At 50.5% G+C, this 16501-nt stretch overlaps 1 protein-coding gene across 1 annotated transcript; it reads left to right on the plus strand.

Annotated features, from left to right (window-relative positions):
• The first annotated feature begins 9153 nt into the window (after positions 1-9153).
• On the plus strand, positions 9154-16174 carry LOC147414416 (tektin-3-like). The gene is made up of 7 exons (XM_086473521.1): positions 9154-9732; positions 10280-10363; positions 11905-11975; positions 12189-12332; positions 13577-13799; positions 14713-14867; positions 15958-16174. Exons 1-7 carry the CDS (start codon positions 9154-9156, stop codon positions 16172-16174), a joined length of 1473 nt encoding a protein of 490 aa, XP_086329647.1.
• Positions 16175-16501: the final 327 nt, after the last annotated feature.

Genomic DNA, 16501 nt, shown 5'->3' on the forward strand with positions numbered 1-16501 from the left:
AGGTAGTGTGGGCCGAGCGCCCCCCCCACAGTCCTCCCCATCTCCACGAGCTGAGGTGGTGTGGCCCGCGTTCCCCGCCCCCCCCCGCCTCCCCACGGCCTGAGGTGTTGCGGCCCGGAGCGCTCACGTGACCGGGTGTTGATGTGTCGCCTGGCAACGGGAACATGGCGCAGACAGCAGCGGGTGACTGTGGGGCTGGGCCGCGGCCGGGCCTTGAACCGCCCGGCCCTCGGCCGCCCGGCCTCCCCGGCCCCGCGGGTGCCCGTGCCCAGCCCTGCGGCGGCCTGCAGCTGGCGGGCCCCGGGGAGCTGGGCTGGTTCTCACTCTTCCCTCCGCTCTGGTTGCAGGCACAGGCCATCCCCAGCCCAGCAATATGGAGGAGGCCGCCGGTGCCGCAGCAGAGGGCTCTGGGGTGGAATCCGGCTCCGCTACGCGGGATATCGGCCGAGTTCTGTCGTATCTTGCTATGGAGGTGATTTCCTTCAGAACGTTCGCGGGGCACCATGGTGTTCCTACGCTCTCCTTGCAGAGTGATGGCTTCGTGAAAGCAGTTTCAATAGCGAGAAGTAAAACAAGGGAGCGGTTGTTGAAGTCTTGCCCTGCCTATTAAAAAAACAAAGTTAAATGTCGTTGTAGTTCTGTGTGTCAGCAGCGTCCTGAAGCATGTGCTTCTCACTCAGCTCCCAGATGGCTGTAGGCATGTTAAACGGGAGCTTGCCCCCATCTCACAGACACACGTACGGGGGCTGTGTTCGAGGTTGGTGGTGATAAGTTTTTTCTGTCTGTTCGTACTCACGATATTTGAATTTGGCAAATGATGGCACGGGATAAAACAGTGTCTCTTTAAAAAGAAGATAATAGTTTGGCTACCTGTAGCACCAGCTGGAGGACTACAATCCCTAAGGGCATTTTTTTAAAAAATAGACGTGAGCCAGAAACACATCTGAAATTAAAAGTGGTGTGTAGAATTTTTGTCAGGATCTTTACCGTCTTCATGCTGCCTGGGTGACTTTTTTTGTGAACGAGATTAAATTTCAGAATTAAACTCCCATGACAAAAAGCAGTTGTTACAGCACCGTAGCATGAGCATTAAATAAAATGCACAACCTGCTGTAACGCTGCTATTCTGCTTTTTGCCTGTGTGTGTGCTAGGCAGTAGAGGAGGAGAATGGGAGCGACAATGAAGAAGCAGGGTCCGTTCCTCCGCAGGACCAAAAAGAGACATTGCCACCAGCAGAAAGAGGAGCTACAGAGCTGTTTGTTAGTTCTGCAGAGGTGAGACACTAATAACACACACAATCTTATGCACAGAAGGCATGGCCGGTATTTGTAACTTCAAATTCTCCTGGGGCGGTTTTGTTGCTGCCAACACAAACCCGACCAGAACTGAACAGAGAGAAGCTAAATGGTCAGGCACAAAGTCTACAAAAGCTGTGACAGAGCTGGAGAGGTTCCTCTGTTGTGCTGCATGTGGGTAAAGGTGGCTTTTGAATCGGCAGAGGCACAGCTTTGCCAGTGTATCTGTGGGCTGAGTTTAGAACAAGGCCCTCTTGCCGATTCTGTGTCTGCATCGTTCTTGTCTCGTGATGACAGAAATAAGCAGATTGTCAGGGCAGACTGAAAAGCTGTTTCAGGTGGTGGATTTTACGTTTCAGAAAAAATCCCCTGAGACTTTCTTGGACAAAGTCAAATTAGACAGTTGTCCTCCTGCGTTGGGTGACATGGAGAAGCCAGTAACTGAGAGAGAAAACCCTCCCCTTCCTTCAGGAGCTCCTCAGCAGGTGTCTGCGTGGTCAGCCTTTATCTTTGACGTACACCAGGTGCATTAAACCACTGTCCTGCCTTCCTGCTTCTGATGCATGAGATGCTTTTGCTTTCGTATCATTAAATGATTTGCTTTCATAGATCACTTCTATATAGCATCCCCGGCTGCCTCAGCTGCCTTTCTGCACTGATGTGATGTTTCCTTTCTTTAAATGCCTTCAGTCCGAAGAACGACGTGCCCGCTTTTATCGCTCTTTATTGCTGCTTTACTGCTGGCTTTATCAGCCAAGTTGCTAGGAAAGTTAGTTTGTGGAAATTCCTTTGCCTCCCACAGCTATATTCCCACCCTCCTGCATCATTCCAACAGACCCTGCAAAGCTGGGCTTGTAAACTAATTGTTTACTGACTGGAGGAAAGAAAATAAATTAATAAAATCAGGACAGCGTTGCTTCATGCAAGGGAAGCTTCATGTTGGTGCAGGACCCAGTTGAACAGTTGAGGCCAGTCCATCAAGAGGCTATTTAGAAAAGAGGCTTGGGTGCTCTGTTGTCCAAGAAGGGAAAAATCATTGAATGTCCTGCAGAATTCTGATAGGAATTTGGGTGAAATGAATGCTTGCCAAAAACCATGTTAACAGTGTATTGCATAACTAATGCAGATTATTATGCTCGAGGGAAACAGACTTCCCAAAATGGCATCAGCAGTCAGAAAAAAAAAACAAAACAAACTCATTGCGATTATTAAAAAAAAAAAAAAAAAAAAAAGGAGAGAGAGAAAACTGGCAAAATTCTGAGGAAAATTTTGGCAGTATAGGACCATAGAAATGGCTGTGCTGGCTCAGATCAAAGTCCAGAAAGCTCCAGATTCAGCCTCTGACAGAGCCAACAGGAGACGCTTAGATAAAAGCACCAGAGCAAGGCAAGCACCCTGTGATACTTTCCCAGTCTACTTTCCCAGCTTCCAGCAATTAGTATCTCAAGGACTTCCTGAGCTGACAGGGCTGTCTTTGAATTTAATATCCCCCGATGGATTTGTTTCACAGGGTCTTGTTCCAGTTGTTCTTCGAGCCCGTGCAGACTTGCAGCATCCACTGTGTCCCTCAGTGGGGAGCTGCAGGGGATGGAGTATCATCACCCTCGGGGCATCGGCAGCCGCTTTTGGCACCCTGGAGGAGATTAAAAAAGGGCTCAGGCCTTGGACCGCTGAAGCCAAAAGTGTAAAACTCAATAGCTCGGACAAAAATGTGGCTCAAAGCTGTTTTAGATCTGTGTCCTCTGTAGGTTCAACACAGGAGATCACAGCGGGTTGGCTCCTCTTATATGCTGTCAGCATGCAGGAGATGAGCGCGAATCACAATTTCTGAAAGTATCTGAATATGTTCTGACACAGTCATGTCCCCGCCAGGAAGCTTGGTTGGGATTTTTTTGGTTTTGGAGTCAGTGGGTGAATGTTGGTTTCGTTGAAGCCAGTGGGCTTTTCTCCAGTGCTTTCAGTCTGACTCTATCAGTGACGACAACTGGCTTAGAGTCGAAAGTAAAAAGTTGGATGAAGTCGGGTTTTGGGCATGAACGCAGACAGGACTAAAATATTTTAGAAATTTTTCTTGGTTTGGTGGAAAAGAAATGGCAGGAAAAGTAAGTCAATGTCTCCAAGATGTATTAGACCTCTTGTTTTAGAAGTTTGCTGAAGTTAAATGTCTCCCCTTCTGTTTTTCTTCTGCTTGAAATGGCTTTTCAGATAGCCATTCCACCAGTTTTATCAGAAAAGGTCCAAGACCACTCTTTCAGTGCATTTTGATCCAAACGGCGTTTTACGCTGGAGAAAAGGCCCATTCCTCTCACAGCCCTGCTGCGTGGTAGCCGTGAGGCTCAGTAACCTGCAGCGGCACCCCTTCCTGGGGCATGCGTCTGCCTCCTCCCCGGCCGCCTGGCTGAGACCCAGCCGCGCTCGGTACACATCCCTCCGTGTGCTGGGGAAAGGGCAAGAGCCTGGCAGCCCTCTGAGCCCTGCTCTCGCTGCCAGCTGGGGGCCAGCTCTCAAAGTGGAGAGCATTCCCCCAGCCCTTCAGCTGGAAATACTTATTTAGTAGTTATTTTCTCTCTGGGTGTGTGTATTTTTATATATTTTTATTTGTTTGTTTGTTTGTTTGGAGGAGCATTATAGGTTCTCCATAAAATGTGAGTCAAACCATATATTGCTCTCCTTACTTCCCTAGTCGCACAGTTGTCTGAAACGAGGATTTTTTTCCCCGTTGTTCTGTCCCCAGCCCCACGTGAGCTGCGGGCTCGCTGATGGCAACGCAGGTTTCTGCCCCTTCCCCTTTGCATTTCAAATCCTCCGTTGCTAGTGGTCTGAATCAACAGGGTAGGGAAGAGGACGGAAATCCCTAAAATTGTGATGACAGAGCAAAGTCTTGGGGTTAAACAAGTTCATCCCCAAGAAAATCTTGTCTTTTTGTGTAGTTTGAAAATGCTTTTTTGAAGAGTGGTTTCATTCACCCGGCCCGGGGAAGGGGATGGTGTAGTGTATGCTGGACCGATGGTGGCAGAGCCCGTGATGGGCTGGTTCAGGTGATGCCGCAGACACAGGTAAATGAGGCTTAGACCCTTCTCAGCAAAGTCATCAAAGTCCACCACTGCCTTGTCAGACTAGCATCTGAACTAAAGTGATATAAACCCCACCTTCCCTCCTGAATTATCATTATTTTATTCTAGAAATTCAAGCTGAAGCATTGTAAGAGTTTTAAGTTATCCCACGGAATAGATTCAAAGTGAGAAATCCACATTTTTTTACCCAGTGTTTACACAACCTGTCAATCTTACAGTATTCTCAGCACAGCCTGTGGCAAATCTTGTTTGTGCACAAAACATTTTTCAAATTTATCGTGGCGCCTGCTTTTATTTAGGCGGTGATGACCACTGCCAGCCACACTCGTATGGAGGCTGAGCTGGGGCAGCTGGGCAGCTTTCGAGCCCCTTGATGGGGAGCACTGTGCAATTCCCTGGCCTGTGCCGGGTCGGGCGGCAGTGACGTCTCTCCAGCAAAACCCCAAGGGCTCTGCTGTGGCCATCCTCACTTTCTCCTCTCCTGGCCCGGACAGTCGCCATCCGGCACCTCCTGCTTTCCCTGCAGTGCTCTCACGTGAGCTCCCTGGAGCAGCACGGCCCCCTGTCCCGAGAGCTGCCATGAGACCACGTGCTCAGCAGATGTTTTTCCAAGGCCCTGCTCTGTTAAGTTGATGCACCTTTCCAAGAAAAGAAGTGTCTGAGGAGCACGGGAGTGATGTGCTCTTCTCCCTGGATTTCCTCCACAGTTTCTAATCCACAACTCTCAGCCAAAATAGGCTTTGTTACCCGCAGGCTACTCTTTTCCCTGATTTGAGTTTCAGATATTTCTCTGGTGCTTAAAAAGCTGCTTTTGGCACCCTTTTCAGAACTGGAGCCGAGGTGGTTTTGCTCTCCCACCTTCACGGAGGAGCTCGGGTGCAGTTATGTGACCCCCACGCCTCCCGCCTGCCTTTCACCACTGTGCATCTCCCCGCTCTGCTTTTGGGGAACGGGTCAGGTAATTTGTCCAGAGACACAGCAGCCCAGATCACAGACCTACAAACCCGAATCAGAAGATCGCCTCTAACGGCAGGCTAGATCGCAGCCCTTGGGGACAAGACCCTTCTCGCTCTGTGTTTGCACAGCCCAGAGCGTGACGCCATCAGCACTACCAGGGTCCTCCCGTTTCAGTGCCTGTTCTCAGGCTAAAGCCTGAAATAACTGGGGAAGGACCCTCTCCAGGAAACATCCCTGATGTCGCTGCGTGACTGGTGTGTGATGCCCTGATGCTGCATGAGGCTGTGTCATGGTGGAGCTCCTGGGGACACTGTGCATCTTCTCACCTGGGGTGCCAGCGCCTGGTGCACCCACCCGCCCCAGTGGAGCCTCTGCTGGGCCACGGGCTGGCCCAGGAACACCAGTGCAGGCACTGGGTTGCCCATGAGGGCACTACTTTGCCCATCAGGAGCACTGGGTGGCACACGGTTGCCCATGGGTGGCACTAGGATGCCCAACGGCTGTACTGCGTTGCCCGTTGATGGCACCGGGGGTTGTCCAGGGACAGGATCAGGTTGTCCAGCAAAGGCAGTAGGTTGCATAGAGTCTGCACTAAGTTGCCCAGGAGTGGCACTGGGTTGCCCACTGAGGGCAGTGAGTTCATAGGATCATAGAATCACAGAATGGTTTGGGTTGGAAGGGACCTCAAAGATCATCTTGTTCCAACCCCCCTGCCATGGGCAGGGACACCTCCCACCAGACCAGGTTGCTCAAGGCTCCATCCAGCCTGGCCTTGAGCACTGCCAGGGATGGAGGATCATAGAATATCTCAAGTTAGAAGGGACCCATAAGGATCAGCGAGTCCAACTCCCTGCTCCTTGCAGGACTACCTAAAACTAAACCCCATGACTGAGAGCATTGTCCAGCTGCTCAACACTTGCCCAACAGCTGCACCTGCTTGCCCAGGGGCTGCACAAAGCTGCCCAGCGAGAGCGGTAGGTTGCCCAGGGCAGGAACTAGGGTGCCATACGAGGGTATTTTCTTGCCCAGGGCTGGCCCTGGGTTGCCCATCGAGAGCGCTGTGTTGCCCGAGGGCTGCATCAGGTTGCCATGGCAGCTGCAGGGAGTCGGCCCGGGCAACACCCGGTCACCCGCTTCTTATGTCACTGACGGCACCCGGGACGCTGCAGTGCCTGGCAGAGCTGCCACCGAGCCTGGCAGCACAGCAGTGAGCAGCAGCCCCCGGGGCACCCTCAAGCCTCCGCAGTGCACCCCGCATCCAAGCAGCTAAGGGTGAGCAAGGGGAGGACTAAAAAAGCAGAGATATTTCTCCTGATCTTCTGCATTATCTCTTATGTCGCCTAAGTGTACCCCAGCTAGGTGGTTGGGGGCTCCCGTGGTGTGTCTGTGTTCAGGGGTGGCAGAAAGTAGCACCCTGGGATGACTTATCCCAAGAGGGTGCAGGGACATTTATTTCAGCTGGAAATGCAGGGGAAAGTAACCCTGGTCCATTCCCAAGTTCTTAAATATGTGTCTGTCAGTGGCTGAAAGGGAATAATTTATTTGCAGGGGTAGGAGCCAGGGAAGCAGTCTCCCACTCTCGGAATGCTGTTTCTCACGTATAAATAAGTGGCACGGAGCTAAGGAAAGTGCAGTCGCCTGTCCCTAGCAGGGACAAAAGGGCTGAAGTGACTGGTTTGTGGGAACCGACACACACAGTGGTTTTTGTTGGACCTGAGCACAGACGTTTCATCCTCAGCTCTGCCAAACTGGCTCGGAGGGTTGTGTTTGTGAAAGTTTTTCTGCTAAATTTGAGGGTGTGAGTTTCCCGCTGCCTATCCCACAGCCTCTTCAGCCAGGCTGGATCCTGGGGCGAGACTCGGTGCCCACAGCTATGCTGCTCTCAAGTCAGGTACTGGGGCAGCCCATGCCAGCATGGCCAAAATTGCTCAAGGCTTGCAAATACTGTCCTCAAAGTTCAGTGATTTCCCAGCTGCGGGCTGTACACTTTTGCCCTCTGACTCATCCCTATTTTTCTCCGATTTGCCCGAACTGAAGGTCCTGTTATTCTCCTGTATTCGCCGTTCTCTAATTTAATAGCTGCATTCTGAGACATTGTTCATCTGAATGCACCAAACTGCTACAGGCACAGGTGACGCAAGAAGTCTCTTAGGTCACCTGTCCCCATAGCTAGATGTTGGAAAACGTGCAGTTTAATGAGTCAATGGGTCAATGGGCTGCGAGCGTCCGGCATGAAGGAGGGTTACCCTCGGTGTACAGCAACAGCAGCTCCCAGGCAGAGCCTGCCTGTCTCCGTGTGCCTCCCATCCATCGCCTTTTAAGCCTTTAGGAAGGAAAGTAGGAAACTGTGACTCCTTCGTCCTGCCCTTGTGTAGAGAGAGGCATTCTTTGTTGCAGAGGTGACTAAAATGAAAGAAACTCTCTTTCCCAAGGGTTTAATGATTTTAAAAATAAGGCAGTCTCTCTCAGCTCGCCTACACATGCAAAGTGATTAGGGTAGCCCAGGAGGAGCAATTAAACCTCTAGCCACGTGATCGCTTCTGTCGATGCTTTGTTCTAGAATAAAAGTGAGTTTATTTCATGCAAACATCCCATTTTTAAAGGAATAAAGTTGATTTCATGCTGTGACAAATAGGATTTAGCACATGCTTCAGGTCAATCTCCCCTCCCACCCAGGGATCTTGTTGTAGCACACCAGCGTCCCAATCTTTCACTGCGGCTCCGAGCCAGGCTGGGAGCAGTGGGGATGGGATGGTGTTAGGGGAAGGACACATCCCTGCAACACAGCACCTGGCTACAACAGCTATAGGGACTTATTCTGCCCGTGGGTGACACCTGTAACCATACAGAAACTTCACACCGAGCACAGCATACCCTCCTGAGTGTTTGTCCTTAGATGAGGTGTGTCAGGTACATTCGGTGGCCCCTCTGCATTATATTTCTGATAAAATTGACTGATAACCTTAATCTGAAAAAAGCAATGGCACCCACATGCCTTACACAGTTATTGGTAGCAAAATCTTCCTGTGTGACTCTTCCCCTTAGGGTTACTGCAAGGCTGGTGTTTACGAGCTGCTCTGAAAAGACTTTGTGGGATATCTCCTTTCCAAGTGCATTTGTTTTACAGCAGGTGAGCCAGAGATGTTTTTCTTCCTTTGCAAGTCCAGAGATGGCTGTTCTTTTTAGGTTGAAATGGGGGGGGGGGTGGGTGCAGGGGTGGGGTGAAATTTGGATATAGTCCAAATTTAAGCAAAGCTCAGCTCACCTGCGGACACCTCACTCAAGCTTTTACTGCAAGTGAAAATAGAGATGATGAGGATGGATTCCCTCACCCACAAACCGCGCTGGGTTGGTAGCAGCTGTGCATCCAAAGCTATCACGGCTGGTAATGGAACTTTTAAAGAGGAAATTACAGCAGGAATACTATAAGATCAGCAAAAACGCTGGCCAAAAGAAACAAATGAACATCAGAGAATCAGCAACTACAGTTTCATTGGACGGACAGACAAAATGAAGGCACAGTATCTGTCATTCTCCTTAGTAGCCATGATTTGTTTCTCTCTACATTCCAAGACCTGATGAGAGATACTGACAACAAAGTAAAATCCTTATATATAAAAATGCTTGGGATGCTGTCAGAAGGGATTTGCTTTCAAGAGTTTTAGGCCTGTCCAGGCGATGTGTGGGTGCTGTGTGCATCGCTCTTCGTATTTTAAGTTGCGTGTGTCGCTGTAAGAAGTAGCGCAAGTGCAGGAGCTTACTGAGTGAGGTTGTCTTCTTCTGTCTCCTTTGTGCAGGACACATACCTGAATAGCGGCGTTCAAGAATGGAGCTGGTTGGATCTCCCTTAACTGCAACATATGCCCATCCAAGATCAACACCTACCAAGTTTCTGCCTGCCATCAGCACCATGGCTTCAAGCTATAAGAACCGTTTTCCTTACTACCCCTTGCCTCAGAGCTTCAGCCTCCCCCGGATGCCCAGAGCCTACTACAAAGCAGCTGCCATCAACCCAACTTTGGCTCCCTTTTCCAAAAGCTCCCAGGGGTTACCCCCAAGCAAGATGCTTCCTTTTGTTTCCAACAGAACAACCCTCTTCAGCCGGTACACCTCTGACGACTGGTACATGTCCAATCTGACCAACTACAAAGAGTCGGAGACTACCCGGCGCAATGCCGAGTGTCTGAGAGTCGATACCTCCCGTCTGATTCACGATAAATATCAGCAGACAAAGAAGACCCAAGTAGAAAGCACCAAAAACCTGGGAGATCGTGTCCAAGAGATAGAATTTTGGAAGTCAGAGCTCTGCCATGAGCTGGATGAGATGATCGGGGAAACGAACGCACTCACAGACTTGAAGAAAAGACTGGAGAGAGCCTTGGCTGAGACAGAGGCCCCTCTCCAGGTAAGCACCCTGTCCGGTGGGCTGCAAGCTGTAGCCTACTGCTGAAACATCTGCAGCCATTCAGACGCCCAATTAAGTTTCATTGCAGCTCCGTAACGTCTAGAAAGTTTTTATTAAGAGACCATTAGTTAAGTTAGTAATAAACAAATGCCTTGCCATCTGCTGCCTCCCCTATCAGTACGTACTGAGCACACCAGAACAGTATTTGCTTAACCAAATATTTTTATAAGTGGTACATCCAAAATCCTGGTTTGGGAGACAAAAGCCCATGCCCTCCTACGAGGCTCTGGCGAGGTCAGCCTCAAGCCTGACACAGGTCCCTGCCTTCAGCTGTGGCTGCGCCAGGGACACGTGTGCTCCCCCACGTTGATTTAATGCTGATGTTGCAGCTCGGCTGCTCGTTGTCAGCTAAACCAGCTGCCCTGGGCACTTTTTTTCCCGTGCTGTCGTCTCTGTGCCCACCTACAATTTCATTTCTTACATTACTTGACATGGGGACCATCCCTGTAGGGATTTGCAACCAGCAGTGATGGCATGTCCCCAACAGGTCACTCAGGAGTGCTTGCTTCACCGGGAGAAGAGGATGGGCATTGACCTGGTCCATGATGATGTGGAGAAACAGCTCTTTGTGGTAAGTTTGTCAACACAGATCATGTGTTATTTTTACCTAAACTACTCTGAACAGGTTTTGCAGCCCTGTTCCCTCTCTGGCTCCTTAGTGCCTGTGAGGTGCTAAACTCTTCAAACCCCCAAAACCTGCAGGGCCAGGGGACGACGTTCCCCCACGCAGCAGCGTGCCCACACGGTGTGGGTAAGACTTGCCCTGCCAGAGGCAGGAATAGCTGAAAACCAGCTGTGTGTTTGTGTAGCCTATCAGGGTCCTCTGTCCCTCTTCAAGGAGCTTGTGGGACTCTCCTGCCTTTCAGAGCCCTGCCGGCACAGGATCTATAAGTATCTGTCACATACATGTGATATATCTCTATATATCTGTGTCACATACATATATATTACGCACACATGCACACACACAGATATGGAGAAGGCAGTGTCTGCCCGACAGCTTGTCTGGTTTTCCCAACTATGTTACTTGGTCTAATAAAAGATATTACATCTACCCCCAGCTTTGCTTTGCTCAGAGCAGCGTGGCCGCAGTAAGACTGTGTGTGCTTAGGCAATGCATTTTATAGCAGTCCTAAAACCGCGCACTCCTGCCTGCCTTTATATAGGCTGCTTTAAATTATGAATAAAAAGCAAACACGATGAGAGCTGGCACAGAAGATGGGATCCTATCGCAGGGTACAACAAAATACAATCACTGCAAAGGCATCGCGAAACTGCAGCCCCTGGGACTGTGAAGCCACTGCTCTGTTAGAAGATTTTTTCTTATGAGTCAGGCCCTAAAAAAATTGAAAGATTAGTTTAAGGGTCATGAGATTTTAAGAAAATAATTGGAGCTGGTTATCTCCATAATGGCATTTTGGATTTTAAGTGTTTCGGACATATTTAGGCCATGCTTTTCAGCTGGCTCCTGCAGACAGGAGGGCTTAAAAATTATGGTTTTGGAGCACTAATCACCTGCCTCCAGTAGCTGGGGCTTCACAAACGCGACAGATTTGTGCTGAAGTCAAGTGAGCTGAGAGCAGCACATGCCTTCCTCCGGTGGAGCTGGATGTTTCTTAGAAATGGCTTAGAAAGTTACACCAAACTCAAGTCCGTCTCCTCTTGTCCCAGATGGATGGGATTTCTCCTGGGGAAGAAAACATTTGGGGAGCAAAAAGGGCAGATGCTGATTGGGGATGGGGATGTGTAGCGCTGCTGGTCCAGAGAACCTCTATGCCTGTTCATATCAGGTCAGGATCTGTCCCTGTCTCCTATAGTGGAACTAATCATCACTTGACATTGATGTCAAGATGAGAAAACACTTGGCAACCCACCCTGAAAGTGAAGTGGGAGGCCATGGCTGTGGCCACAGCACCCTCCCATCCCCTCCTGGTCGCTGCGCCCAGGCTCAGCTGCACAAGTGAGCGCTCTGGGGTTGGGGGGCACTTTCTCCACTCCCTGCCAGTTTGCTTTGTCCTTGCTGTGTGCACGGTTGGAGAGGCCTGAGGGGATGAGTGTGACCAGGACAACTGAGCATGGATACTGATGGGGTCATGTTTTGCCTTTGCCCAGGAAGCCGATGTCATCAGATCCTGCCAGGAGAGGATGCAGCAGTACCTGGATAAGGCGAAAGCCCAGCTCGCGTAAGGAGGAGCTCCTTCTCTCATGCTGCATTTGCAGCTGCGATGTGAAACCCCGGCAGACCCCCACCTCTGCCCACACCCTACAGCCGTAAAACCTGGGCAGGCTCCATGGGAAGCGGGCAGTGGCGCCCACAGGAGCACGTAGCTGCCCAGGTGGGAGGAAACCATTCCACCCATACATCCCCACCCATGGCTCTTGTTTGTGTGTTGAAGGTCCAACAGGGCAGCCCAGCATGAGCTGGAGAGGGACCTGGCCAACAAGCAGACAGCCTACCGCATCGACGACAAGTGCCACCACCTGAGGAACACCTCCGATGGCATCAGCTACTTCCGAGGGGTGGAGCGGGTTGACGCCACGTGAGTGCACGCTGGGCAGCACGAGAGCACCGAGCTGTCCCTGGGATGCGCGGTGCCTCGCCCTGGCAGGGAACGGGTTGTCCCCAGCCCACTGTAAAGGCATGTGTCTCTGCATGGCACATCCATCCTGCCTGGAAACACCCATCTTGGAGGGGCCGTTTCTCCCTGCTCACCATAAAGGGAGAACAACCCTCTGCTTTCAGCTGGATGCTGAACACGCAGTGGGTGAAAGCGAGTCCCACCTAATTACACATTATATCAGGGTTCAGAGATCAGCCTGAAAATGAACTCAGCCCAACACCTCTGCACAGCTCATTAAGTTTATGCGTATTTTCAAAGATGTGTCAGTGCTTGCATGAGCGCTCTTGGTTGACGTGACGTCTGGGGGGTTCACCCCTGCATGGAGAGGGCCTGGCAGGGAGCCGAAATGACACAGAAGATAAAGAAATAGAGAGCATGGTCCTGGGATACGGTTCAGCTGCTTTTGGGTGCCAGGAATTCAGCTTCGGCTCTGCAGTAGATGAATGGTGACCTAAACCAGCACTCGCAGAGATATGCGCTAAGTGGCAAAGGGCTGAGGGAATATATCTGCTGCTCACAAGGACGCGTGCAGTTTATGGAGGGGCATAGATTGATTCAATCTTTCTAATATTTGAATAATTATTCACAGCTCAGACATATTGCAAATGAATTGCAAAGGATTGATGCTAAAATTCAGAGGGGGGCAAAATGTGCCGAGAACCAGCATGTTTTAAATGGGGCTTATGTGGTATTTAAGTCTTTTGTTGACCTTGTTCTGGCCTACTGCACAGGCGTGAACTTCATCGTGAATGCACAGACAGGGAAATGAATATTATCTAATGCTTGTTCAGTTTAGTATGAAACTGAGATAAGTTATGAGCAAAATTAATTGACTGCAATCTGCGCGTCGACGTGAAGCTGGGAATCACTTGGCACTTAGATGGCTCGAACGTGTAAATATGAGGTCTGACTAAAATCTTCATTTTTCTGGGGGAATCTTTGCTTTGTCTGGGCTTTCATAAGTACCACAGTTGTCTTCATGAACATGTCATCATTTCATAAGCATATCGAACAAATGGTGTCCAGGTGTTTTACCTTCATGTGGTCAAATTAAGAGCGTAGCTTTAACCTGCATTTAATCCACACTGCTCCCATGGCATGCCTGGCCATGGCCAGCTTCAGCAGCATGGGCTTACTGGAGGCCTCTCCTTCCTCCTCCCCAGGATCTCGGTGCCAGAGTCGTGGGCCAAGTTCTCGGACGACAACATTCTCCTCTCCCAGAGCGAACGGGCGGCCTCCGCCAAGCTGCGGGACAACCTCGAGAACCTGCTGGTGGTGACGGCCAACGAGATGTGGCGCCAGTTCAACAGGGTGAACGTCGCCTTTGCCAACCGCATCGCTGAGACAGCTGACGCCAAGAGCAAGATTCAGACCCACCTGGCCAAGGTAGCCTGAACCCCTCCCTTTCGGTGTGACACCGTCACTTCCCAGTGACACCACTCTCCACACAGACCTGGCCCAAGAAGAGGAACGGTTGCTACAAGGAGCTGGTTATAGTATCATTATCTGTTTGAAATTCCAAGTACTGGGGACATTCTCCTTGGAGCAGGACAAGTTGGCACTGTAACTTCCTCTCAAGGGATCCTTTATTTCCCTAGTGCCCAGCAGCAAAGGGATTTCAAGCAGAAGGTGGAAATGCTGTTTGCATCTCCTGGTAGTTACTTCAGAAGTGCTGGCTGCCCTGCAGAAAGTCTTTGCTGGGCCTCTACTGGGGTGCCTGCCGGGGGGTTTGCAGGCTCCCTTCTCCTCCAAGGACATGCTTTCAGGCTCAGTGCTCCAGGTTTGCTGCATGGTCAGCCGTGTGTTTCCCGCATGGCTCTGCCAAGCAGGGGAAGTGGAGATCAGTGATGGGCACCTGGCTCGGACTGCTGGGTCTCATGGAAAGCTTCCTGAAAAGAGCTTGACACGGTATCGATTAACTGAGCAGAGACTGGGCTTGCAGCTCTGCAGGCTGATGTCACGTCTTTAATTGAGGATCCATTAGAAACTTTCCCTCTATGAGTTGCTATTGATGGATGATCAATTCCTGCAAGCAGTAATTTTGGGTAGCTGGTAATTCAATAGATCCATCACTGCTCCAAAATCTCCTCCGATGTGACAGCAACAGCAAAGAGAGGCTTTTCCTTGAAAAGAAATCTGCTGGATCTGTGCCTTGGCATGTGTCAGAGCGACAGGGGTCTGAGCCCAGGGTCTGCTTATTCAACTTGTTTTTTTCTGCAGATGGACAGGAGAAAAGGGAAATGATGTGGTCACTTGAGAATATATCATTTAATTTATGAATGCGGTTTTTTCATGCCAGACACTGCAGGAAATCTTCCAGATCGAGATGAACATAGAAGCCATCCGAAAAGCCATTAGGGACAATGGGCTAGTGTTAAAAGTGGCTCAGACCCGGCTGGATGAGCGCACGCGGAGACCCAATGTGGAGCTGTGCCGGGACACTGCCCAGCTCCGGTAAGGCAGGACCCAGGGCTGGGAGGGTCCTTGAGGAGTGACTGGTCGTAGCGCTCAGGAGCATCACTGGATGACAAAATTAATCTTTTTTTTTTTTTTTTCCCCAAAGAGTCATTCCATAAGTGCACTGGTATAATCAAGAGCAATGATTAGGTATCCCGGCCTCGGGGTGGTAGAAGAGCTCTGCACCCACGAAGGAGGCTGTACGCCATGGCCGGGTACAGCCTGATACCACCCCGTGAAGGGATGGATTTTTCCCACTTGGGTAAACCTCACCTACTCTCCTGCCTGCTTCCCAGCTGTTGGATGGCTTAGTTTTGCAGTATAAGCCCTTTAATCTCTGACAGGCTTGTGTTGAGAGCACTTAGCTGCTTCCTTTTGGGTCACTGCAAGAAAGGATGCACCATGTGGAGAAGCAGTAAGGGCTGTCCTCACCTCCCCTGAGGACACTGGAAATCCTTTCAAGGACATAGTGAGCCCTTTGGGACTGCACCCCAAGGGGCCGTGGAGGAGCAGGCTGCCCTGAGTGCCCAACAGCACCCCATGTGAGGGGTGAGGCACCCCAAACCTCACCCCTCCTCCTAGGAGCCCTCTGGGAATGACTCCACGTGAAGCTTTTTAGAAGCCATATAAACCCAGCCCTTGCATGCCATTGGGTTTTTCCATCCTCCACTTGTTTCACATTCACTTTTAGCCTCTCCCAGCTCCCCCATTTTGCTGTGTGTGCATCCGTGGGTGTGGGGAGGAATGCTGCACAGGGAGATCCGGGTGGGTGAACCAACAAACCCGCAAAACCAAACAGGAACAGGAAACCACAGCTGCTCATCCCTCTTCTCGGTGGCACAAGCTGCTCCAGGAGATGAGGCTGCACATCGCCGAAGCCTTAGAGCAAACTTAACCATGCCTGCCCACGGAGGTCTGGAGGAGCTCTGCCCTCGCCTTTCCCGTGCATCTGCCAGAAATGAGGGGTTGAGTTACTCCGAGCACACTGAAGGGGGAAATCCTGTCCCCAAGGGGCCCATCACCAACGCCGTGCTAGAAACCACCCCCGTGACGGGACTGTTAATGGGCATTTCTTGCTGTTTTCCAGCCTCGTCAATGAGGTCCATGAAATCAATGAGACGATCCAGAGCCTTCAGCAGCGGCTGAGAGACGCCGAGAACATACTGCAAATGCTGGTGCATGCCAAGTCGATCTTGGAGCATGACCTGGCCACCAAAGCCAACTCGCTGTTCATTGACCAGGAGAAGTGCATGGGGATGCGCAAGACCTTTCCCAACACTGCACGGCTGCTGGGTTGCTTTTAGGCTGGGCTCAGCTGAACCCACGCTATCTGTTGCAGGAGTATTCCCAGTTTTGCTAGGACGCATTCCCAGTTTTGCTAAGATGCTTTGAAAATACATGATTAGACTTTCACTTCCTCATGAAAGCCCTGAGTAGAAATTAAACGATCACTTTGTGTGTTACATGGTCTACCAGGATTTTTTATTCCTTTGGTTTTTCACTTTCCGTTGCTTTTCCACAGTGTGCCAGAAAGTAGCTGAAAATATCCTGTATGTGACTGAGAGTAAATCCACCCACAGCGATTCATTCCTACCCTTTCAGTCTGTGATTTTAGGAGAAAAACTCTCATG

The sequence above is a fragment of the Leptosomus discolor genome, chromosome 15 (genome assembly GCF_034619465.1).
Source record: "Leptosomus discolor isolate bLepDis1 chromosome 15, bLepDis1.hap2, whole genome shotgun sequence".
NCBI lineage: Eukaryota > Metazoa > Chordata > Aves > Leptosomiformes > Leptosomidae > Leptosomus > Leptosomus discolor.